The sequence below is a fragment of the Furipterus horrens genome, unplaced genomic scaffold (genome assembly GCF_987537825.1).
Source record: "Furipterus horrens unplaced genomic scaffold, mFurHor1.1.pri manual_scaffold_1, whole genome shotgun sequence".
NCBI lineage: Eukaryota > Metazoa > Chordata > Mammalia > Chiroptera > Furipteridae > Furipterus > Furipterus horrens.
In genome coordinates this window covers 7,983,764-8,010,030 of record NW_028327171.1, presented here as the reverse complement: position 1 = coordinate 8,010,030, position 26,267 = coordinate 7,983,764, and the positions used below count along the sequence as shown (strand labels likewise).

At 52.0% G+C, this 26,267-nt stretch overlaps 1 protein-coding gene across 2 annotated transcripts in view; it reads right to left on the bottom strand.

Annotated features, from left to right (window-relative positions):
* The window catches only part of UMODL1 (uromodulin like 1), a 47,146-nt gene that overhangs the window by 11,519 nt on the left and 9,360 nt on the right, over nt 1–26,267 (bottom strand). Inside the window, exons 4-14 of one of the 2 annotated variants that reach the window (XM_090267976.1) lie at nt 25,709–25,830; nt 23,961–24,147; nt 22,216–22,356; nt 17,292–17,546; nt 16,376–16,488; nt 14,663–14,882; nt 9,618–9,755; nt 8,024–8,566; nt 6,738–6,995; nt 5,622–5,734; nt 2,049–2,262 (exon numbers count right to left, since the gene is read on the bottom strand). In XM_090267976.1, the coding sequence (XP_090124102.1) occupies nt 2,049–2,262; nt 5,622–5,734; nt 6,738–6,995; nt 8,024–8,566; nt 9,618–9,755; nt 14,663–14,882; nt 16,376–16,488; nt 17,292–17,546; nt 22,216–22,356; nt 23,961–24,147; nt 25,709–25,830 (2,304 nt within the window). The remainder of the gene's footprint in view (nt 1–2,048; nt 2,263–5,621; nt 5,735–6,737; nt 6,996–8,023; nt 8,567–9,617; nt 9,756–14,662; nt 14,883–16,375; nt 16,489–17,291; nt 17,547–22,215; nt 22,357–23,960; nt 24,148–25,708; nt 25,831–26,267) is intronic. The other variant, XM_090268281.1, reaches the window with a different exon arrangement.

The window sequence follows — 26,267 nt, the reverse complement described above, 5'->3', positions numbered from 1 at the left end:
TCCGGATGGAAAGCTCTCCGCCCACCTGCCATTGCTCCCCAGGCTCAGACACTTCACGGCTAACAGTCATGCAGGTTTGCTGAAGAAAATGGTAATGAGCCTGAACAGCTCAGCAAAGAGCACCAAACCCACCCCTGGGATCCCCTCCCAAACGTAATGGTGTTCGCACGGCTGCGTGTTTCGTCCAGGTCCCTTAATAGAGGACAGACCACGGCACGGCTGAGACCGTGCCCTGTCCGCAAACGTGAATCTGGCTCTCGTCCTGAATCCCTTCATCAGGAACACTTTCTGCCTCAGCAAACCTCATGTGTAATCACTGTATTCCAGCCCGTGGTGCAGACCTGCCAAGGTTTACTTTACCTTTTCCCTACGGGGGGACGATGGGTGATTTCCTGCCTTTGGAAGAAACACTGAAGGTGAATATCTTTGGTCTCGCCTGTGACCTATTTCCTTAGGATGGGGTCCTAGAAATGACATCCCAAAGTCAAAGTGGAGGGACATTCTTAAAGCTCTCGAATATTGTCAAATTGATTTCCAGGGAGCACGAGCTTGTTCTAGTCCCACCTTCACGACACGTTCATCAGCATTATCATTAGAAAAAATGGCTCTTAGACAGGAAAGAAAGCCACTCCTTTTAGCGGGATGCCTTTGGTTATTACATCTTTGTTACTCATTTGTGTTTTAATTTGTGTTTCTTCTTTCATCTATTGTCCAGTTGAGACTTTTCTGCATTTATCTATCAGGTTCTTAATATTTTATTATCCATGCATGTGATCTCTCCATGTACTTAAGGTATAATTCTTCATCAAATTATTGAAATTATATTTTGGTTCATTACTTCCTTTATAATAGTGCCTTCATTTTGACATAAAAAAATATACACTTGTATGGAGTCAAATATTCCATTTTTTCTTCCATGGGCTTGTTTTCCTTGTGCTTTGAAACTTGGAAAACCCTCCTCATTTCAAAAAATTAGGAAAATATTCATGCATCTTGTCTTTGATTTTTTTATGCATGTAACTAGAAGCCTTTTATCACTTCTTTTCTTTCTTTCTATTTAAGATTTTATTTATTTATTTTTAGAGAGAGGGAAAGTGAGGGAGAAAGAGAGGGAGAGAAACATCCATGTGTGGGTGACTCACACACATCCCCAAACAGGGGACCCAGCATGTGCCTTGACTGGGAATCAAAGTGGTGACCTCCTAGCTGGCAGGCCAGTGCTCAATCCTCTGAGCCACACCAGCCAGGGCTAATCACTTATTTTCAAGTAGGATGGATGCTGTGGAGTGAATTTTGCCCCTCCAAGTTTGTGTGTGGAAGACCTAACCCACAGTGTGGCAGTGTTTGGAGACAGCGGGCCTTGAGGAGGCAGTTACGGTTTAATGAGGCCATGATGGTGGGGGCCCTGATCTGATGGGATCGATGTCCTTATAAAAAGAGACACCAAGGCGCTCTCCTTCTGCGGACCTATGTCAGAAAGAGGACCCTCATCAGAAACCAGATCAGCTGACACCTTGATCTTGGACTTCCAGCCTAAGGATCAATGAGATAAACCTCTGTGGTTTAAGCCACCAGGCTGTGTTATTTTGTTATGACAGCCTGAGTTGACTCAGACTGGTTAAAAAAGATCCTCCACTGCCATTTCTTCCTGCTTTTCCTTTCAATGATTTTCACTAGGATCTCCTTGGCAACTGTGCTTGGGAGGGAGTCTGGCTGCAGAAAAGGACGCATCTGCCCTTGGCCCATGGAAATGGGCAGCGGAGGAGGGATGGGGGCAGGACACAGCCTGCGACCAGGGAGCAGCACCCTGGGAATCTTTGCTGGGTCGCCAGAAGGTGTTCTCAACCCTTAAATTTTTAAAACATTTAAAAAAAACTATAGTAGCAATAACTGAGACCAGGGTCTTCTCTGTTTCCCAAGTTCATCTAAGGCAGGGAAGCCCTTAAGAGGAGGCACATGGAAGGAAACCTTCCAGAAACAAAGGCTGGGTTTTTGCTGCCTCTCATTCCAGACCCAGTGAGCTGCCACCAGGCTGGACCTCCACGTACCCCATAGGAAGCTGTCCCCCCTGACCACCTCCAGCAGAGAGGCGTTATGAAAGGCGGCAAGGAACGCAGCAGATGCTTCCTGGACATCCAAGTCTGCGATGATCAGCAGGTTAAACTCCACCACGACACTGCCATTGGAGATGCGGATCACTTCCACCTGCAGCCCGCCGGTGTCCAGGTGCTGACGCATGGTGGGCGACAGGGAATCCCGCACCTTTGGAGAAACAGAGCCAATGCGAAGGGCTGCCTGAGAGGAAGCAGGGCACTTGTCCTAAGGTGGCTCTTCCTGGGATTTCAGCCAGCAGCAGGGCTGGCCTTGGCAAAAAGGTCAAAGCCACGGGTCGGTTCTGGGCCCAGTTCCCAGTGCCTGCAGGGTCTGATATACTGAGAAGAACCTATTGGCCCGTAACCAGCCAGTTGCTATGGGGCTGGGTGCAAAAGCCCTACCCTGGGGGTCTGTCACTGAGTTGGGGGGTTCACAATGGCACTTGTCGGGGTCCCCCTGGGAAAGTATTGAGACTTGGAGCCTCGCGCAGGCCAGGTGAAGGAAACAAAGCCTATAAAACCTGACCAGAAAACCGGGAAAGCTGGGTGCATACGTGCCTCGATGCTATGGCCAGTGGGCCCCATGGGAACCGGGCCATGAGAAAATGCTTTATGTCCTTTGAAGCTTGCCTTGCTCTTTTACCTCGCTTAATCCTTTTATTGTACCAGCAGCAGAGATGTTAACTTTAACTCAAAAAGAACTCACCCACCGTATTTTATGGCCATCTGGAGTCTTGGTGTCCCGCACACCCTGGCCTGAGGGAGATCTCTACATTCCTTCAATAGTTATCCTTGAAAAGTATTTCTGTAGTCAGCACTGTTTAGCATTGACTGATGAGCTTTACATACCTGCTATATGCCCTTAAGCTGACTGCACTCATAAAAGACCTTGGAGGAAGGCAATGGAGGAATTTGTCTCTCCAACGTTTGCAGGCCTTCTCTCCCCTAGCACAGGCTGCCTGGGAAGTCTTCATTTCATCTGCAACACCAGGGGATCTCTGCGGGTCGGGGGTCCCCAACAGGCACTTAGGATCTGCTGCCATCAGCTCAGAGTCATGGGGGACAGGGAGCTGAATGAGCAGTCGAGGGAGGAACACCACCTCTCTCACTTTGTCTTTTGTAGAACAATCTAGAACAGTGGTTCTCAACCTTCCTCATGCCGTGACCCTTTAATACAGCTCCTCATGTTGTGGTGACTCCCTACCATAAAATTATTTTTGTTGCTACTTCATAACTGTAATTTTGCTACTGTTATGAATCGTAATGTAAATATCTGATAGGCAGGATGTATTTTCATTGTTACAAATTGAACATAATTAAAGCACAGTGATTAATCACAAAAATAATATGTAATTACATATGTGTTTTCCGATGGTCTTAGGCGACCCCGTGAAAGGGTCATTCAACCCCCAAAGGGGTCACGACCCACAGGTTGAGAACCGCTGGTCTAGAACATTCCCCCTCTATTCTTCCTCTCTGTATTTCCAAAAACTGCTCCCCCATGAGCACCCTTTTGGGACAGGCTGTTGCTGCCTCCTAACGGCTTGCTTTACATTCTGTCACTTTGGGCAGCGCCTGACACCCCCCGAATATCACTCCAGTCTAGACCATCATGGCCGAGGTGCCCCAGAGGCACACAATACGGGCATGTGCTATCAGGAGCCTGTGTGATGGAAACCTCCCATGGGAAAGTGCACCTCCAAGTTCTGCCTTCAGAGAGAAAACCTTAGCCTCCTCTGCACTGTGGGAAGTGCTTAAGGCACAGCCTTGGGACGGTCAGCCCAAGCAAGTCTATTGTCACCCATGAAAGGCTGCAGAGGCCCACAGGAGCTGCCTGCAGTCCTGTGGCTGACGTTATTACCATTTTGAACAGTCAGCTCTTACCTATCACCGATCTCTCCTTCCCTCCCTCCCTCTGTGTCTCTTTTGCTCTTCTGGGACTTCCTAAGAGCAATCTGTCACAGTCTTAGATTAATGTCACCTTTAGCTTTCCAAACCAATCTCAAACCAAGTTCCAGGCTCCTTGCTAGGAACCTACAAAGAACAAGGCGCTGAATTAAGCCCCAACTTCTCAAAATTTGCCTTCAAATCCTGCATATAAGTGGCCTAGTTACTCGCTATCCTGAAATTCTAGACAGACAAACAACCCCCCCCAAAAAAAACTGTCCCCAAAAATAGGCAAAAGCGGAAATGGTTTAAAGAGGAAAGATTAATCAGGAAACCCAGGGTGGAAACGGAGCTCTGCCATGGGACTGCTAGAGCGGTGAGGACTGATTTCAGTGTTTGCTTAATATTATGTGTCACCATCATTTAACCTGAAGAAGATGGATACGTGAGGGTATCCAACCATTTGCAACTCTGGAACCCATGCACTGGGCCAGGACAAATCATGTGGAATCCCAGGTCCCAAGGGGACAGTCCCTGGAGGCAGTGTGACTGTTTCATTACTCAGGAATGCAGGCAGGGGTGAACAGAGCCAACAGTGGGGCCACCTGCATTGCTAAGGCGTCTCATGTCATGGCATTCCACCACTACACAGTGCTGCCAAACTCTCTCCCCTCTGTGGCGTGAACTCCCAGAATAAGGAGAGGCTAAAACACGTGAGATCTCCCCCGTGCACATAAGATCACTAGGTCATGACCGGTATGTTCTCAATTCATCCAAATCTAACCTCCATCAAAAAGAATATTGAGATTGTTATCCTGACTAAATCGTAGCAAGACACCACCCCAAAGAATGCTAAAGGAATGGCAGAGGACAGCACAAGGAAGAGTAGGAGAAGTAGCTTTTTTAGGCAAGGGATTATGGCAGCACTATTCACAACAGCCCCGAACTGGAGACAACCCGAGTGTCCATCAATGAGTGAAAGGATGGACTACTATTCAGCCACTAAAAGGAATGAGGTTCTGATACTGCTACGGTGGGGATACACCTTGGGGACATGATGCTCTGTGAAAAAAAAATCCAGACGCAAAAGATCACATATTGTGTGATTTAATTCCTAGGAAATGTCCAGAACAGGCAGAGTCACAGAAAGCACATTGGTGGTTGCCAGGGGCAGAGAGAAGCAGCAATGGAGAGTAACTACCAATGGGTAGGGGTTATATTGGGGGGGTGATGAAATTTTCTGGAATGAGAAGGTGGTGACAGTTGCACCATTTTGTGAATACAAAACTGAGTTCTGTGGTTTGTAAAATCAATCTCGATTTTTTTTTTAAGTGTTCTTTTAAGGCAGGGGCGGGGCTTCCTACTTCAAGGGGCCCCACCTCCATAGTGTTTCACTGAACAGGGAACCACGTGAGGCAAGGATGCAGCAGAGGGAAGGCGTGTCCCCCATCTACTGACACCAGCGGCAGACCCAGGGACACCCAGGCACCACGGCAGAGCCAGAAGCCCCAGCTTCCTTCGGAAAAGAGGCGTCCACCGCACCTTCCAGTCTAAGTCCTGCTCGGCTGCAGCCAGGACCCACCCCCCCTGCCTCCCTCCTTCACATCCTGCAAGGAAATAAGGGCGATTTCACCAACTTACCATCCTAAAGAACAGCGCTAGGAAGTCCTGGGACTCCTTGCTGCTCACATTGCGGAAGGATTCGGAATACTTCACGTTGGCTACCCTGACTTTCCCGCTGAGCTTCTGGGCGGCTGCAGGAGGAAGAACACACACGTTTGGAACAGGAATGAATTGGGAACAGATGATCACGTCTATCTTAATAATAGTAGGTTTACGCTGCCAGGAAGGACATCAAACCGAGGCTGACCTGGACTCTACTGAGAAGGAGCAGCACCTGACACTCACAAACACAGCCCCCCCCTTCTCCAGCTCCCACAAACGTGCACTACAGCACGTAGAACACCTCTCTCTATTCCCCAGTCATGGCTAAGCAGAACTTTAAGAAACAAGAACTCTATACTTTTCTGACTGCTTCCTTACAGGTCCCCATAGGCCTCTCCCAAGGGGTGTGCACCCCACTTTGGAGACCACCGCCATCAACTCCCAGACAGTTGCCCAGATTTGAGGACTAACTGGCAACATCAGGCCCGCCCTTTGGCTGTTCAGGTAAGGTAGACACTCAAGAAAATACCTGGGTGACCAATGTTAATGAGGAAAAAAGAGCAATTTTATCTGGACATATAACTATGGTCAACCATCAGCTGCTCCTCATCAGAGTCCACATGTGATCTGCTCAGTTCCATTCCCATGCCCCTTACTCTGCAGCCCTGGGCTCAGGGGGTGGCAGGAGGGCACTCATAGATCCGCTGTGGGTCCAACTGCCTACTGTCAGGCTTTCTGAAAACCAATTCTGGGTCCACTGAGAGTGAGTGACCCGAAGGAATGGGTGACGCTCCATAGACCTGCACCGCCCCCATCTTCCCACATGGAGAACACAACCTCGCGGACAGAGTCTGGAGCTCTTTGCCCACCCTCACCCCACACTTTTTCCTGAAATGAGCCACCTTCTGTCTGGCCCTCCCGTGCCAGCCGAGTACAACCTGAGCCAGATGTGTCTATGCAGAGGAGCCAATGGACACCTGGCAGCCTGCAAGTAAATCCAGCTCTTTCCAACCTTAACCCACCGGAAATCTGTGTCATGCACTCTCCCTCCCTTTAAGAACCAATGGCGATTAGCGTTTCCAGAACCTTTACCTGTCCTCACTTTCAGGTGTGCCCCAGCGCTTTCCTTCCCACATGCTTGGGCCGCTATCTCAACCAGGTGCAAGACGCCAGGCTGCAGGCCCCGCAGCTGCAGACTTGTGTTCTGGGTCACCAGGTGCACAGTGGGGCTTCGCGGGGACATCAGGGTGAGCCGGAAAGTGGGGCGCAGGGCGAGATCCGCCACCCACGCCATGTGGAAGCTGGTGCTGGTCACGTTGGAGACGGTGACCCTTCCGATGGGGGCAGGAACTGAGAAGTGGATATAAATGCTGAGATTAAAAACACATTTGGAGAAGAGAGGGAAGAAGAAGCTGCACCCAGTGCTTAAATCAAATGCACCAGGCAGGGGACACCAGCCCAGAGGAGTCCTGTGCAGTCTCCTTGCTGCAATCAGGGCATCTGAGTGCAGAACCCCTGGACGGCACCGCTAAGCTTTCGGTTTGGTGTCTGTCTCTGAGGTCCCTGGATTTCCCAAAACGAAGACCTCTTGAGCAGGTTGTGGGCGGCTCTTCCAGAGAGGTTGTTCCCCTCAACCCCTGGGCAGACTCCGAGGAGTCAGCAGAGTAGCCATTGCTGGTTACAGAGCCAGTCTTACAAGGGGACCCCAGGGCACCCGACAGCCCTGGTGTGTGCAGGCTTAACAATTCAGTCTTGGAACCTGCACCGCTCAGCAGAGGAAATGCATTTAACAGCTACTTCCGCTGGGATGCCACCCAGTGCTGGGCTCACAGACATGCCAGTGCAGCCTCCCCCGTGGGAGCCGATGAGGCCGGGCCATCCCCTGCAGAGAGGTGTCACCTGTCTCCTGAGCTGTCACCCAGGGGCCTTGGCAATGGCTCAACCTTCTATGTGTGATGTATAATGTGGAGCTACTGGGGCCAGCCCAGTGGGGACAGCACAGCTGGGATCAGCACCATGGGGGGCGGCATGGCTGGAGAGGTGCAGAAATGTTGGGGGGTCCAACACTGCTGCGGGATGTGTCCTAGTGCTTAGGGTGACACATGTGCCCCACAGTCTCCTCCAGATGCCTGAATTCCTGCCCCAGTGGTTGGCAAACCGGAGGCTTCTGAACAGGGAAGAAGGGCTAGAAAGAATTCAGACGGAGTTCTCTTCCTAACTAGACCGGAAGTCAGCCGCCCAGGGCCAGGGCTGCTCTGAACCCTGGTTTGCAGAGCCTTAAAATGAGAAATCCACCTGAGTATTCCTGAAAAGTCTTTGCCCCTGGAACTCAAGCTGACCACATAGTCCCGTTTACCCCCAGGATCCCGGGCACTTACCACAGGCCGGGGGCTTCAGAAGCACAGGGGTGGAGGCCAAGGCCAGGTCTGGGGAGCGGGAGCGTCCAGGGTCTGCGTTCTGTGGCCACGTGGGGTCTAGAGGTGCTGGCGACGTGCCCCACATGGGGCCCTCCGCAGGGGTGGGCCAGGCGTGTGGCTCTGTCGTGGAGTTTCTCAGCAGCCATCCAGCGGGGTCCAATAGGCCATCCGTGGCCCCGGGAAGGGAGCTGTAGGTTGGCCTGGGTAACCTGCTGGCCGTCCACTGGCTTGTCCCCAGGCCTGGGGCCTTGCTGGGCACTCTCTCCTCCATGCCTTGCCCCGTGTTGTTTCTGTCCTGCTCAACCAGGTCACTGTCCCATCTCCCGGGCAGAGGCCTTGGGGTCTGGGCCTGGCCTGCTGCAGGGGTGCCCGACGGGAGCCCGGGGCTGGATGACCAGGCAGGGGTCTCCACACCAAGGGCTGCTGTTTCTGTGCTGAGAGCTGAGGCTGTTGCCACTGTCCCCAGGGACAGTGCGCCCTCCATGGGGCTCACCACATCACCTGCTGGGACATATCCACTCTCAGATGGGGTGTCTTTTCCAAAAACAGCTGAGCAAAGCCCACCGGGTGCCACCCACAAGCAAGAGCCTCCCAGGTGGGCCCCAAGTGAGAACACAGGCTGTCTCAGTTGGTGACTATCAATGTTTAGTGTGGCTGTCACCCAAGTGACTCTCGTGGAGAACGAGGAGGAGCCTCTCCACTTAATAAATGAGGACACTGAGACCTCAAGAGTGGGGGTCCCCTGAGGGGGCTGCAGAACCAGGACAGGGATGCAGGCCTTGGTTCCTGCAGGCCTTGAGTGAATCCAACCAGCCTTTGGGAAATGGGGCAATGTCCCCAAATGTGTGCTCAGAGTGGGGCATGGTGCTGGACACTGTCATCTACCTGCTGGACATCACATGACTAAGCAGAAGACGGGAGAAGAGAAGCTTTGCGGGTGTCAGGAGGCGGGACCATGTACACGGCAGGGGTCCTTTCCAGGGAACCAGTCTCAGCCACTGCTTCCAGCTGAGCGCCTCCGCAGCCCGCCCCGCGCCCAGAGCAGACATGGCTGGTCCATCCCAGCATGGCATGTCTGTATGGGTCTCCCCCTGCCTCTCACCTCAGCCCTCCAGGTAGCCCCACCAACCGATCAGAACTGGCCCCCCAAAAAACTCAGGGCAGAGCTTTTGGGGCCCACATCAGGGCCTTCTCCACTCCTGCCTGGGCTTCTGCAGCCTCTCGGGCCCCAGGCCACCTGGGGAGGACCCCCTCCCGGGGGCTGCATGATGACTTTTTGTGATCCCTTTCATCCATAAAAATAAAATTAAAAATTATCTTTTAAAACTGCATTGGTGTAAAGATTGGATTTGTTATTGATAGTACTATTCTATTAATTTCTTTCCTTTGATTTTAAAAGAAATTAAACACATTTCCACGGATTCCTAACAGTATGGTGGGCCCCGGGCACCGTGCCTCTTGTGTCGGATGAAGAAGTGGGCCCTACCCGACATGCAGGTCCTCTGGGTGAGGGCCCGGCCCAGTGCTGGGGGCAGGGATGGGGTGGAGGACGCACCTGCACAGGCCCGGCCAGCGCGGGAGGGGTTGGCGTCCCTGGCCGTCAGGCACCGGCAAGTGTAGGAGCCCTCGAGGTTCAGGCACTGGGCAGCAGGAGAGCAGTCATGCTCCCGGCTGTCCTCACACTCGTCCCAGTCTGCCAGCGGGGAGAGAGACGGGACAGGAACCAGTGACAAGGGCCAGAGGCTGCTCAGAAAATGCATGGGAATGGAGCAGAGTTCTTCCTGTCCTTGCAGCGAATGGCCCAGAGGACGAGGCCAGGACTGAGAGAAGTGCCCATGGTCAGACCCTTCTGCAAAAGCGTGAACTAGAACCAAGGCCATGAGCTAAGCACCTGCCTGCGCTGGCCCTCACCGTCGGCTGGCTGACTTGAGAGTAAGGATTAGGGAACGTTGGTTACTTCTGGAGGTATTAGCACCACAGGTGAATATGTTTCTCTCTAGTTTATTCTTTGTTCCAAGACACACATCTTTCTGATGTGTCAACGCCCCCAATATAGAGTGTTTCAAGAAAGAAAATAGGAAAATGACTGAGCCAGGGGTCCAGTTAAGTATAGCATGAGCTAAGGCTGCCCTGCCTCCAACGCCCCGGCTCGGTTGGAAACTCCCTGTCCCGCAGAGGTTTCAGGACCACGATGGAGAAACAGGTTTATCCAGGACACTATTTTGTCTGGAGGGATGGGAGGTGACTAACCTCTCTAGGGGAGAAGAGCACAGAACTTCCATCTCCCATGCCTTTTATTGAGGAGGGGATTGGGGAGATACAAGGTCAAGACTTATGAATCTTCAATAAGCTTTCAGGCACTTGGGTTACAGTTGACAGTTACTGATTACAGATATCAATATAGAAAATACAGTGACCAGTCTGTGTCAGGGTCTATTAAACATCTTGACGCCACACTGGCATTAGGTGCAAGGCTTCGTACATTTTTAGCTACAGATTGTTTATAGTTAACTGAGAGATAAGAAAAGCAGAGCAAGCTTCAAAGCATAATATGCATTCTTTAAACCCAATTCCCATGGGAACCCTCTGAGTGGCCTTCGATCCTGTCTGCCTCTTAGCCTTTCTGGTTTTTTGTTGAGACTTAAAGGCCTCCCGAGGAGGCCTGGCTCATGGCTTGGGCTACAATTCCCAAAACCACAAGGAGTGGTCCCCTACATGAGCTTTCTGTGACATGGATAGGAGTGGTCCTTGAGCCCCTCCTCTGGGAAATGACTGTGAAGTCCCACAGACTCCATGTCACCAGGAAGCCCTGACCCTTCTGATGTGGGCAAAGAAGAATGTTAGATAAGCCCCCATCCCTGTAAAATGCCCCAGGGACCCCCCCAGCCTTGGCTCATCCACCTGCACCCAGTCCAGCCCTGCCTATTTTAATCAGCAGGCAGCTAGGTCTTGCATTAGACCAAACTGGGAAACAAAATTCATCACGGGCACCACTCCCTTCTCTTTCTCTCACCCTCTCCTCTCCCCTCTTTTGGGCCCCTGGGACAGTCACCCCTACTTCTGTACCTGCTTTAAGAAAGAATCAGATGGTCTTGTGCATTTTGACCTATGACTAATGAATAAAGTGCTACATGAAATAAGTATGATAACCCTAAAGGAACATCTCAAACTCTGTCAGGCTGGGAGGAGCTGGGATGGGGGCCAATTTTCCCAACCCTTAGAATTTCATCCTTCAGCTCAGACCCAGCTCTTTGGGTCACTACCTGGCCCACCTCCCCTACACCCCAGGGGAATAGGTGACTCTGAACAGAATCAAACTGGGGCCCCAGGAAGGGACTGGATTCCCTGCGTGGGGGTGGGCTGGGAGGTCTTACTCCACATGCCTCGCTGGAGCCTGGGGCAGCGTGCCCGATCCATGCCCACTGAGCCAGAGGAGCCAGGGTTGGCTGGGATTCAAGTCAAGATGAGGGACACGTGCAGTTCCATGCAGAGCAAACTCTGCAGCTGAGTGCAGAGTTTTCAGTCTTGCTTCATGCGTTCATCATTGAAAGCAGTTCCCCGGAGACTGGCAAGCGCTCATCAGCTGATGCAACACTTATACACACACACACACACACACACACACACACACACACACACTGGGCTCAAACTGGCTGGAGCACCTCGTGGCTATTTTTAGTGCTGGTGGCTCCCCCAGCACACAGCTCACCAGCAAGCCTGAGCGAGGCAGCTGCAGCTTTATTTGGCCTTGTATTAAAGCCCAAGGCCAGGCGGTTCTCTGCTTGAGAGGGGGGCGGCGGGTCTGTGAGCAGTCAGAGCTGCCAGGTGGCCTCTGCCCCTCCTGGACTGGGCAGATGAGGACACAGGCAGGAGTCTCATGGAGGAAGCTGTGCTCTGCTCCTGCGGGCCCTGAAGCTGGGACAAGGGTGTGGCCCACCTCCCACAAGAGGGGGACAGCCACCTCAAAGCTTTAACTCCTGATACAGGTGCCCTCTGACCCAGGAATGAGTCAGGGAGCCTAAAACCAGGCCCCTGGGGCCTGGAGGGGGCAGGCTCCTCACAAGGGTTCACACCGGGGCCCAGGTACCCTCTGGAGGGGAAGTGTGGGCCAGACCCTCGTGTCCCCTGGGGACCAGCATCAGATGCACACTTGAGGGGAAATGTGGGCACAAAGAAACCTGGTTCTAACGGTACCACACCCAGACCTGGACAAAAGGCAGCACCATTGAACGTAAGGGCAGAAAGCCCACCCAGCAGACCAGGCAGACAGTGACAGTCTCAGGGCCAGGCTCCCCCTGCTCCTGTGCCTCCCCAACTGTCTGTGTAATGGGGGGGGGGGGGGTAATGGTGAGAAATTGCAGCCCAGCCCACCATTCTTTTGCCATTGTTTCTGTTAAGGGCTGACTCTGACGTGGAGCTTATGGATGGACCAATAGCACTTTTGTATAAAAACCCTAGGAACTAACTCCCAAAAGCACAGACTCTGACCTTCAGGCATCCCAGCTCCAGCGGATTTGCTGACCTTCAACTGTAAAACCAGGGTGATGTAAAACCAGAATGATGCACACCAGGCAACTGCTTAACCAGTTTCAAGGTCCTTATCGGAACGGACTGTGCTCAGCGGCATGTAGAGGACTTTTTAACCCCCTCCCTTGATCTCTTTGTTCTGCTTTCCCTCTTCCTCCTCGTAAGAAAAAACCTCTGCCTGCACTGAGAGGGAAAGATGGGCTCTGGGACATGAGTCCCCCATCAGCCCAAGGCGTCTTGGTCCGGGGCCAAGGGCAGCTGCCTGCACAGGCGTGGGGTGGGCCTTCCCCCAGCCTCCCGTCAGCTCTAAAACGTTCCACAAGGCGCCCACTGTTTGTCAGGAATGCTGCAGGGCGAGTCTTCTCTGGGCTCTTTGCTTCTGCGGAGCCTCTGCGATTCCATGAGGAGGCTTCTAAACAATTTGCTGGGACCCCTGGAATGTCAGCAAAGCAAGGTGCCTCTTCTTCCTCTGTAGGAGTTTTCTGAGGCTTTATGCTGGCTTGGAACAACACAATTCAGCCCTGACCGGTGTGGCTCAGTGGGTTGGGCACTAAAGGCCACCGGTTTAATTCCCAGTCACGGCACATGCCTGGGTTGCAGGTTTGGTCCCTGGTCAGGGTGCGTACAAGAGGCAACTGATCGATGTTTCTCTCTCACATCAATGTCTCTCTCTGTTTCTCCTTCCCTTCCCCTCTCTCTAAACAACAATGACAATGATGACATCATGGCTCACAGCTCTGGAGGCCACAGCCCAAATCCCAGGTGCTGGCAGAAAGCCCCCGGAAGGCTTCCAGAGAGGGTCTTTCCTCCTCCTCTGGGAGTTCACGGGTTCCTCGGTTTGTGAGCACACCGCTCCATCTTCATGTGGCCTCCTCCCTGTACCCCTGTGTCTCCTTTTCTGTCTCTTCTAAGGACACTTGTCACTGGATTTAGGGCCCATCCTGATCCAAATACCTTTCTTCCAAATAAGGGCCCATTCTGAAGTTGTGTGGGGGCATAACTTTGGGGGGCCACCATTCAACATGCTGCATCATTGGGTAAAGATGTGAAATAACCCAAGCCCAGGGGAATGAGGCCACCTCTGGGCAGTGGTGGCAGAAGCCCTGCTGGATCACCTACAGGGGTCTCCTATTTGGTCTCAGGTGGGCCCCGGGGTCACAGGCCTAGGACTCACCCACAGCACACCCAGTGCCTGCCAGGTGCAAAGAGCCACTGTGATCTCCATCCCTGGGGGGCTGAGTGACAAGGGCCACCCCCAGGCTAAGCAGCAGGTCTGACCTCAGGTGTAGCACACAGGTGGCCATCCCTGCATTCCTGGGTGAGGGGAGGATGGGATAGAGAGCCAGCCCAGGACAGAGCTCAAAGATGACAGGGCTCATTCTTGGACCCGCTCCACTGAGGGGTCAGAGGGACGCCCACTCCACAGATTGAGCCCCAAACATGCTCGTTGATGTAGAGACTGCAGGCGTCCTCGATGCACGAGGGAACTTTATCCCTGTGTTTGAAAGACAAATCCTTCCTTACTCTGCCTCTCTCTCTTTCGCACCTCCCCCTCCCCCCTCATCTCTCTGTCTTTTTCTATGGCTTTGTATCTCTCTCTCTGTCTGCTAGTCTCTTTTCCTCCTCTCTGACCTGTGACTTCCTGCCTTAAGGCAGCACCATGGCAAACTACATAAGGTTTGGCCTAATGACACAGACCCCCGTGACAGTGGTCACACAGCGGCCAGGCGGTGCTCGGGCCCCGACACAGACGCAATGAGCTCTCATCCTCTCCCACCCGCTGCCCCGAGCTCCAGGACTGGGGCAACCGAGGGACACCTTCTGCGGGGATAAGTGCCCTGCACCCTTTGGGTCACTTCCCCCTTTTGGAGCAGCAGGTGTGAAAGACAGAGGTGCTCACGGTTTGGGGGCTGCGGTCCTAGGTCCCAGTTTCCGTGGAATAATACAGAATAAGGATTTGAACTTCATTTGCCCCATTTTTTTTGAATAAAGTCAATATTGACCCCCCATATTGCGGCAGGGATGTTAGAAAGCATGTTGGCGGCACACTTGGGATGTGGGGAGGCAACCTACCTTGCACTAGCGTCCCCTTCTGGTCAATCTGGAACACTCTGCTCGCCCAGAGCTGCGGGAGCATGGGGGCCAGCGTGGAGACCCCCACTGGGAACTCGGGGTCCTGCACCGTCACTCTGAGCTTCACGACCACGCTTCCTGCCTGGAGAGACACTATCTGCAGCCTCAGCTTTCCCCTTCTGTACAAGTCAGACACAGCCGGCGGGAAGGCGCTTTCGACCTGGCCAAGGAGAGGCAACAGCCACCCGTTAGAGGCAATTTTCCATCAACATCTTTAAAACCATTAAACAGGGCCCCACACGTGTCTGACAGATGGTGCACAGAATCCACATGTCCCCTTCATGACCAAGAACAGGCACCTAGCAACTAGCCTCTTAGGGCAAGCAGAGATGCCCCCGGCTCACTGTTCCCCAGCCAGGCTTCCCCGGGACAGTAGACTGGGTGTTTGTGAGAACGCACAGTGACCACCACTGTTAGCTGCCCTGTCACGCAGCCTGAGATAGATTTGCAATGCACTTTGGGTACCTTGAAAATCGGTGTGAAGGTCATTGGTGTGAGAGAGAGACAAAGGGACGGGTGGATTGACTGATAGATGGATGGATTGTCCAAGAGGAGCCACTGAGGAACAATCTCGTGGCTATTTGGTGCGGTCCCCCACTTACAGATCTGTGCCCTCCAGGAAACACATGGGCAGAGCCAGAGGCTCAGGGTTGGCTCTACTGGAGCAAGGGAGACACCCACCTTGCCCTACATTCCTGTCATGCCATTCCTGCACACTCATGAATACCATGGAAAAGAAGAGGAGAGTCTCTACGAAAGTTTAAAAACCAGTTTTCCCTGTAAGTGAAGGCAGAGAGATGACCTTCTTTTTGTCTCTCACGTTTCTACACATTTTGCAAGTAGAAGGACTAACAACTCTTTTGTTCCAGAATAGCTTTCCAAGACATCTGTATGATGAACAGCCTTGGGGGGGAGAGATTGCGGCCCCCTCCCGAGCACAGGGCAGATATGTTCACTGTCTGACATAATAAAGATAATGTCTCTTTATGAGGAAGGTTTAGGCAGGTTTGCTCACAGCCCGTTACGAAGGTTCGGGTTCCCTAAGACCGGGGATTCTCTGCTGTGATGCAGACCCACTGTGTGTGCAGTGCCCCCCCTGGGCCCCTCTGAGCCACCCCTGAGGGACTTGGGGGCCAGAAGGGGGACTGGCGCTGATGGTCATGCTGCCTGCTCTGCTGGAATAAAGTCCTTTGTCTCTGATCCAGACATTTCGTGTCTTCTACCAGCAGCCAGGCAACAGGAATAGGCTAACTTATTAGTTCGCAAGAAGGGTAAAATCTTAGACCTTTCAGGGTGCTTGACAGTTTATCAAGTCGCTTTTTTCTCCAAGTTATCATCTGAGGATAGTAATATTTGCCACCAGCCTGGCTCTCCCAGGTTGCATGCTGATGGCCCCCTTTACCCACAGGGAGGCATGGACGCCCGCCCACTGGTAAGCACTACCTCAATAAAGCTGCTCCAAAGTGGGAGGACCAGTCCTCTAGGTCCCTCTAGCCCCCCGGATGGAAGTTTAACAGAAAAGCAGGCTACAGGATCAAATGGCGTAGGCCGTTTGAATCAAAGACACATATTTCAAGACGGTTTGGCCTTAAATCTGGGTTAATTTCCCCGTAGTCAGAGGTGGGGAAGCACTGCGCCCGCCCTCGGCTGTACCTCGTGCAGCAGCTGCTGGGAAAAGTCCCGGTACTCGGGGCTGCCGCGGTCCAGCAGTGACCCACTCACAGTGCGGTTCAGGATCCTCACCGTGACTTCAAACACGCGGGCATCTGAGACAGACAATCACGCAGATTAGCTGAAATCCAGGGATCCCACGTCACACGATTTACTGTTAATGCTTTTCCTCAAGCCCACTCTTTGAGGGGAAAGTTTAAAGAAATAGCTGGAGGCCTGCACAACCCAGGTGCCACCGTGAGCTGGCAAAGGGGAGCGGGAGCCATGGGGCAGGGCAAAAGCGGGCCGCCTGGCGCAGTCACGCGGGCCACGCCAGCTGCCTTCTGGACACCAGGACTCCCGGCTCCTTCCGATGTGGTGTCTGCTCAGGGAAAAGTTCCCTCATGGCACTGACACGTGGGCATGGCCTTAGCATGTCCGGCACACGTGTGAGAAATGAAGCGTGCTTCGTTGAGATGTGGCATGGTGCTCAGGCCTTGGTTTGGGGGTTATACCACACCCAGCCCTGCGGACTTGAGTGTGACAGAGGTCTTCCAATGTGTGCAAATCGCCACCAGCCTCTACTTCATTACCCTTGCTGCCCACTCTCTGACCGCTTTGCAAGTCCTTCAAACTGCAGAAGGGTGGGGTCCCCATGGAGCCCTCAGCCCCTCAGGTGTCTGACTCGGCCCCAGCAGGACGCAGTGGAGAGGATCGTGGGAGCCTCTGATGGCCATGACACTGCTCAGAGGACACACAGAGCCCACGACCTCATTAGGGTGTGGGGGGTCGGGGAGGAGGCAGGTTCACGGCTGCCCCTGCCCAGTTATAAGAGCAACAATTTGGATCTGGGGCCAGCAGAACCAGAATAAAAAGACCAGCTCACAGCTAACATGCAGCGTTCAGACGAGTGTCTTACCGGTTCTGACGGTCAGTGTGGCGGTGACGTTGGTCCCACATGCCTGGTAGCTGGTCTTCACTCCATACAGCACTCCAGCCTCCAGCCCAGTCACCTCCAGGGTCATCCCCTGGGTCCTGGCACTCCTGAGCAGCTCCTCACCTCTGTAAACCTGCACGTGGAAGGTGCGGTTCTGGGTGGCATTTGAACTCCAGGACACTTGGAAGCTGCTGCTGGTGACGTTGAGGATCATGTAGTCTCTGATGGGAGGGCTGCCTGCGGATGCACAGAAAGAGACAGTTCAGCGGGCATTGGAGACAGGCAACATAAGCAAGCCTCAACAATGGCACTCCACAAATCAAAAAGCGTCTGCGCGACGAAGGGAACCACCAGCGAGGCGAAAAGGCAACCTACAGAGTGGGAGAAGGTATTTGCAGGTCATATACCTGCTAAGAGGTTAGTATCCAAAATACGTATGGGACTCATACAACTCAATAGCAAAAAAAACCCCAAATAATTCAACTGACGTTTTGCCTAAGATGTACCGATGGCCAACAAGCACATGAAAAGATGCTCAACATCACTAATCACCAAACCACAACGAGGTGTCACCTCACACCTGTCAGAGTGGCTGCTGTCAATAAGACGGGACAAGTACCGGTGAGGGCGTGGGAAAGAGGAAGCCCTGGGCACTGTCAGCACAGTCACTGTGGAAAACAGCAAGGACGTCCCCCAGAAAATGAAAACTAGAGCTGCCAGAGGATCCAGCGATTCCACTTCTGGGCATTCATCTGCAGGAAATGGAATCACTGCCTCCAAGTGATTTCTGCACTTCCATGTTCACTGCTGCATTATTCACAGCAGCCAAGACACGTGGGAACAACCTAAGTCATTTCTGCAGCTGTGGCTGCCATGGGGTGCCGGGGGCTAACCTCTGTCTCCCAATATTCATGGGTGGAAGTCTTCACTCCCAGTACATCCGAGTGTGACAGTATTGGGAAACAGTATTGGGAACAGCTAAGCTAAAGTTAGGTAATAGGTGGCGGCTTCTTATGTTTTCATACTGAAACCCATGTCTTGGGGAGCAATACTCCAATAGACCACTCTAGTATATAATATTCTAATACAACAATTAATCTATATTTTAATACTCAAGTATAATTAAATCTCTCTTTTTGGAAAGAAAATTCTGGCATACAACAGGCACCCGGGTAATATGAATTATGTAAAAAGTAGGTTGGCCCTCATTCCAGGTATACTAATTTTTACATCAGAATTTGAGTTCTATAAAAAGGCTAGCCATGAGGATATTTTTTAAAAATCTTTTTGCAAAACCCACAGCAAAAAGCAGTTAAAAACTGTCTGAAGTTTCCCAAAACTCTTCATGTAATAATTCATAAAACAGGTTTTCTAGTAGCATGAAAAAATTCTATCCTTCCAGACAAATGTGTATGTTTCCTTTCAGTAACAAAATAAAAACCTGTCTGACCCAACCCATTTCCTTTTTTGCCTTGGTTGTCAAGAGGCTCAGAATAAGTTCCGTGCCTCCCCCTGGTCCTGCTACTCAGCCCTTCCGTGTCCTCCTCCCACTGAGCCCTGAGCTGCCTTTTATAAATGGGGGTGCCCTGTGTATGCATGCTTCCCTACTGTGAATCCTGGTGGGACCCCCTCCAAGCAGGTGGAGGTAAATGACTGGAGGCTCCTGAGAACAGGAAGCCCAGCCCTCCCACCCCTGCCATCTAAATTCTCACTGCTCCTGATAACTCTCCCAGGATGGGGACATAGAGCGTATTTGAAAAAGACACATCTGTCCTTTTCAGACTCCTTCCCTTCTCTTTAAAAAAATTAAGTTGATCATCTTTTTCTTTTACCTTTTTACTTTTTTTTCCCCTGTTGTTTTACACCAGGTGCAGGGCAGCCATAGGAAATGAATCCACCACCCTGCGTCCTTTAAGTAGTTTTCAAGGCAGCTGTGGGCCAGACAGCAACTTGGGAAGTTCTTCGTATTGGCACAAAACCAGCCAGCTTCTGACACCCTAAGCCTAGTCCCTCTTTTGGAGGGCAGAGCTTGAGACATCTTCAACTGGAAACAGTCCTTCTGCCCCTCACACCTGAACTTGGATTTTAGTCTTCCTGTATTAGCCAGGAAACCCTGCTCTCATGGCTCTTTTTGCTTTTTTATGGCCCTCTTAAAATTTCCTCCTAGGAAATAACACCCAATTCTTGGCTCTGTGGTCCGAGGACACCACTGTCATGTGGCCCTCCCCATCCTTCGCTTAGGAACTTGACCTTTATCTCGGTGCAGCACAGTGGGTTCCCTGTGTCCGTGGGTCTGGGCTTTGTTTCTTCTGGGTGGCCCTGTCCCGTCTCTGGTGAAGAAGGAAGGGACCTGCTGGGGAAGCTGCCTTTCCCAGGATATCCTGTGTCAGGCTGTTCTTCTTTTCCCTTGGGCCTGTCACCCTGACACCTGACCCTTGTAAAGGTAGCAATGCCGAGGATTTGAGCCCAGAGTCTGAGCATCCAGTTAGGGATGAGGCGTCTTGGCTCGGGGGAACTTGAGAGGCCACTTCCTGCCAGCCTGGCCGCCTCTCGAGTGGGCAGCCCTGCCCTGGCCAAGCCCAAGTTCAGGAGATGTTTCTTTATACAGCTATTTGGTTCCAGCTAAGGAAGGGGTCGATGTCAGAAGGAGTTAGGATGACCCTTAAATGCAGTGCCACTCAGTCCTAAAAGCAGAATATGTTCCTGGAACACTACATGCCAACTGGGCAATATTTCTTATGGTTTCTGTTTTGTGCAAGAATCGAGCTGCCCCGTGTGTCATTAATTGAATGACTAATTTCACAAGAAAAGCATGTGAAATTTGTGCTGTATTTTCCACGGGTTTGTACCTCTAAACCATTCCAGCAGATTGCTCATTTATATTAGCTTCCAAATTCAAAACATGTGCTGCTCCCCTTAGCAATATACGACTGGGACCCGCTCTTAAGTTTCTGAGCTGGTGACATTGGATTTGCCTTTTCTGCCCTAGAAGGAGAGAAGTCAGTGGGGCAGCTTTCCCTATGTTCACCTGTGGAATGGCCCTTTATCTGGAGGGAACCTCGTAGTATCCGGGCAGAGTGTTTTCAATAACTGTATTCCAATCTATTCTTGGTAGCGAACAGGATTCTCCCCCAGGAGCCGACAATACAGGAGATCTAAGGGGGGTCTGGAAGGGGGTCTGTGCAAAGCTTTGTGGCCACAGTCCTAAACAGACCCTCAAAGCCACGAGCTGCCTAGCAGAATGTCTTGTTGTAGAGGTGGGCTGGTAGGTGCCGCACTCAAATCTCCCTTTTGATTCACTGATATCAAGTACGTGTTGAGTGTTTATTTGCCAAGTACAGGGACTCATCGGCAGTGACCGGGGGACCTGCCCCGTGGAGCTTCATGCTGAGGGAGGCAGAACATTCCAGTGGATGAAGGCTGACCGCGGACCCCTCCGAGTCCTCAAGTGGTGCTGGGACCCAGCTCCTCCCCAGGGTCGTCCCACAGCCTCCACCCTCGCCCCCCACAGCAGAGCAAGAAGAATCGGTAAGGACCTTGTACTCAGTATCCCGCTGAGCTCTGGATCACCAAGGCAAACAGTCCTTGGCTCTAGACCTCTGGCCAGCTCCTGATCCTTCTCACGGGTGGGGGAGGAAAGGGCACCCCGCTGTGACAAGGGGCAGCCCCCGGGGGACGCAGTGTGGGGGTCGTTCTCAGGATTAAATAGATGATACTGTAGAAGTGCTTATTGCTCAGCCTGATGACTTCAGTGCTAAGCAGCTCTTGGCCGTATTATTAGGAACAAAGGGAGGGCCCTCACTATGAAGTTCCTTTAAAGTGGAGCTAGGGCATGTGAATTAAAATAACTGATCAAATATGATTCTAACAAAACTCTCCGAAAGCACCTCACCATGTTAACACAAGTTCTAGTTTTTGTAGCAAACTGTTGCAAGCCCCCTCGATGCCCCCCATGAGGCAAATAGCTAAGACATTACATCACTGCTCTACAACATTATTACTCAACCATCGAAAACTGGAATTATGAAGACCAGGTTGTTTCTTGGAACCCTTTAGGTGACATAATGGTGAGCAAAGAAAGCAGCCTACACAATTGCATGCACGGTGGGATTTTAAAAACAGGGTAGAAAACCTGGAAGGGAACGGGGAACAGAAAGCAGGTTGCCAGTGCATTGAGAACGGGGTGACTTATCTTTTCACTGTTGTTAGAACGCTGCTAAAGTAATGAAGCAGATTCTGCAATGACAGGAGAAACTTTTAGTGGCCAAATTGAATAAGTGGTATCTGCTCCAGCACCCAATATCCAGCTCAGTCAGCATCCTGGCCTCTCCGCGCCATTTCAACCCCTTTTCCAACTTAAACTATTATTCTCAAAAAGCGTAACAACCCTAGTCCTCCCCCACTCATTCAGGAATCACCATCTATTCCACTGTTCGGCCATGACCTCTGCACGCTGCCTCAGTTCCCTCTTTCTCTTTTGCGTCTGATTAACCAATCATCCTGGGGACGGTTCAGGTTAGTCCTGGTCCCAAGGTAAGTGTTCATCGGGCCCCTTTCACTCTCAAAGGTCTCCCGATTTAAGTAATGGATTACACTGGCCCCTTACTTATATACACATCAGCCTAATAAGCATCCATCAGTCTGTTTTCTGAGCTCTCCAAGAGCAGCGATGGTGATCTTTCCATGCGTGCTATCGCCAGCGTCTTGCACAGTGGGCGGCACGTAAATCAACATCGGTTCAATCAAAGAACGATGGCGAAAGGAGTCCGGCATGAGATCGAGAACCATCTACAGAACTAGGTGACTATTCTCTGCCCGCGAGCCAGCCCTTTCCTCTTTGCAAGAAGAGAGGGTCTCTGCGGGCTACGGGCTGTCCAGCCTGAAAAGGTCCCTTAGGCCACCTTACCTTCACACGTGCAGTTCAGCGTCTGGGGAGACGAGGCCGGCGACTCCGGGTGACGGACACACTGGTAGGAGCCCTCCACGTTTCGGCACAGTTCCCTCTCAGAGCAGGCGTTGAGTTCCTCGTGGGAACATTCATTTGCGTCTGTTGCAAAGAACAGGTAAGTTGTAACCCCCTGGTCATTCTCATTAACCTCCGAATGTGTGTCCCGTGAGCTGAGGGAGCGGACTGGCAGCGGTCCCCAGGTGCCTCCCGAAGCCCTGACTCAGACTGCGCGCGGGCCCACTGGCCGCCTCCGGGTCCGCGTCTCAAGGCCCACGGGGCACTTGTCCACAGCCGTCGCATGTTCTTCGGTGGCCACTGCTGCCCGAGTCAGTCGTTTTGGGGGCTGTATGGAGCCTGAAGGGTCATGAAATGAGAGAGTCCAAACATCCTGACCAAGAATTAATCTGGTGGATGGGCATCTTTCTGGGCTGAGAGGGAGAGCAGTGCAGCCCCGGACCTTCAGAAGTGGCCTGTCACTCACAGCCGGGCCCTGTCACTCTCCTGCCCACAGAAGCAGCCTCACAGAGCATGCAAGGCGACTCCCCAACCGGGACAAAGTGAAACAGAGCCGTGCCACTGCACGATTTTACAGAAGCCGGACAGAAAAGAAGACCCCTGTGTCACCCACAAAATATCACCACCCACCTTGGGCAAAATGAGTGACTTGGTGTTTCACTAATTAGAGCTTATCTTCAGGTGAGTTTGCCTTTCTCCATAAATAAATTTCTTGAGAGACCCAATTACAGAAGCTTCACTTCCTAATAGCATCCAGTCCAGAGCAAAGCCCTGGGTCAGAGCTCCCCGGCCCCCAAGCTGCCCAACGCCCACATCCCATAACAGATTCTCTCCAACTGCCTGCTCCAGTCCCACATCCTGGGGTCCTCCCATGTCACATAGCAGCTGCACACTTGAGACAGAGGCTACGTGGCCCACAGCCCAACATGTTTTTTGTAAGTTTAAATATTTTTTTATTTATTGAGTTGAGAGAGAAAGGAGAATAAGGAAGACAGAAACATTGATTTGTTGTTCCACTTATTTATGCATTCATTGGTTGCTTCTTGTATGTTCCCTGACTGGGGATCTCGAACCCGCAACCTTGGGGTATCAGGGACAACACTTGAACAACTGAACTAGGCAGCCAGGGCCCACAGCCGAAGTATTTACTGTCTGACACTTTTTAGAAAAAGTTTGCTGACCCCTGACATAGAGAAAGAAAGGAAGGAAGGGAATGCATGGGGAGGGAGGAGGAGAGGAGAAGAGAGGAGAGAAGGAAAAGAAAAGGAAAGAAAAGAAAAGAGAAAAGACAAAAGAAAAGACGAGATGGACCAGGTAATTTCTTCCAGAAACAAGGCCCCATCTGTGTGCTTTACCAAATTCATCTTTGTACAAATCCTGCTGACAAAGCCTTCTAGGTACAAGGATGTCCTTGGTGGGGGCAGGAGGGAGGCATGAGGAAAATATAGGAACTGAGAACTGAAGAAAGAAATTCTTGTGTTGTTCTGGGATCCGTTCACCGGCACTCACTTGCGTGGGAGGAGACACCCAGGCGTGGGGGTGTGGCGGTGACATGGGGGTGTGAACTTGGAGGTTAAATTCAGTTTGGGCCAGAATGAGCTAAAATGGGTCAGCCACCCCTCCCCTGCCAGACTGGTTTTCCACTCCTTCTCCCTCCCCCCAAGGAGAGGACCAGGGGAAAGCACCACCTTGCACCTGGATGTTGATCACTTCATAGACACGCTTCACGATGCCGTCCAGCACCGCAGAGACATTCGCCACAGGCACCAGCCGCGGCAGGCCCAGCAGCAGCCTTGACACAGTGGTCGAGGTGTCCCCACAGGCCGAGCGAAGGTGGTAGACAGCAGCGTCCATCGGCTGCAGGGCACTGGTGACCTGTGAAGCCAGAGGTAGAGCTTCACTCAGTGAAAGCACCCCCCTCGGACAGACAGGGAGACTGAGCCTGGACTAGCGAGTTAATTGCGAACACGCCATTCCAGTCTGCAGGCTAGAACCGTGGTGATAGTTTATTTCAGTCATTGCCCCAGGACAAGTCCTGCAAACCAGAGGACAAATACTTCTGCAACGCCAGTTGTCATGGGCAGAATAATGTCCACCCCCCAAATCCTTACGTTGAAGTCCTACCCCCAGGACTTCAGAATGGGCCCAGATTTGGAAAGAGGGTCGTTGCAGATATAATAAAAAATGAGGTCATTTGGATGGGCCTTTGCCTGGTCTGATTGGTGTTCTTACACAAAGAAGAAATTTGGACGCAGAGACAGACACTGATAGAAGGAAATGCTGTGGGGACACAGGGAGAAGACAGCCACCTACAAGCCAAGGACAGGGGCCCACAGGGGCCCTTCCCTCACAGTCTGAAGAGGAGCAGTGCTTCTCACACCTCGATCTCAGGTCCTTGGCCCCCAGACCTGTGGGCACACATCTGTCTGCTCTTTAAGGCTATCAGCGCTATCACAGCCACCCCCAGAAAAAACACCAGTCAGCCTCTGGGTCCCTGAGTCCCCACCCTCACAGCTCTTAACAGAATTAGATCAGAAATTAGAGAACTAGACATCAAGCCATGGTCGCATGTTGCACAGCTGATATTTTTTTTAGCTTCAGTGATCCCTTATCTCATTTCATATGAATCCTTTTTGTTCCAGCCTACTATCTCTTTAAGTTCTTTTCATGGACTGTTTAAACTTTATAGCCACTGGCTCCAGTAAGATTATAACTGCTTCTAGTTAATGGAAGTGGTATCTAAAGCACAGAGAGGTTAAGCAACTTGCCAAAGGCCACACAACTGATGAGTGGCAGCACTGAGATTTGAACCCAGGCAGTCTGGCTCCCAAGCCATGCTCTCACTGGCCAACTGGACCATCTTCCTTTGCCCCCAACAAGCTCAAAGGAGATAAATCATCTCCAGCTGGGGCAGCTAGGAGGGCTTCCAGGGGACGGGGACCTTTCGGAATGTCTCTCAAGCTGTTTTAGTGCACAGCCCGGAGCAAGGTGTGCCATTTGTCCTGCGGAGAAGGGACCCAGCCACATTGTGTATGGAGCGCAGCACAGAAGGAAAATGGGGGGCCTTATTTAAAAAGCATAAAGCATTTCAAGAGGCGACAGCAGAACATAAAGTGTGGGACCCTTCTGAGCCTGGGGTGACTCCGTAGGACACTCGCCCATGAGGTGGCCCTGTAGAAGGATTAGGGGTTCCCTGTTCTGTACTGTGATGGGTGGGGCTTACAGCGCTGGGTTCGTCAAACTCCAAACTGCACACTTGCGTGCGTAAATTTTATTTGCATGTAAATCATACCTCTTTTAAAATAAGAATTCACATTGGCTTCAGAGTTAGGCATTCTAAAGTCACCTGTGGACCCCCTCCCCAACCTCCCGTTCCCGCTGTGCCCCACCCCGTGCACGAGCAGTATGGCCTGTGGCTCGCTCCCTCCTCACCCACCATCGAGTGCAGAAGTCGCATGTGGTTCAGGAGCCTGGGGTCCACTTGCTGGAGTTCCCGGAAGTCCATTTTCACCAGGACGGTCACGTTGTACCAGGATCTGGTTAAGGTCCTCTCTAAGGCTGCAGGAGGGCACATGCAGATGAGCTACAGGCCCAGGACCAGGTGGGGCCACCAGAGGCCCTGGGGTGAGAAGGGGAACAGGAGACCTGGGAGGCAGATGGCTGGCCCTTCTGCATTTATCCTCCTACATAAGAGGGGCTGCTGCCTGGCCCATGTGAGACACCTCCCCCACTTCCTGTCCCACACTTCTCTTATAATATTATATATGTAATTCTTTATACAAGGGTGGGCAAAAAAAACCCCAGAATTGTCTTCTGGAGGGAAGGTCCCCTGGTAGTACAGGCTTCTCACGCCAGGTGAGTGTTCTACGGACCCATCTGTATCAGTGTACCAGCTGGTGTTGTTGTGAGAGGCTGTGTTCAGCTTCAGTGAATTTTTTTGGAGACTTTCAGTGCATTTGCCCATTTCACGATAGATAATTTACAAGCGCACCTGC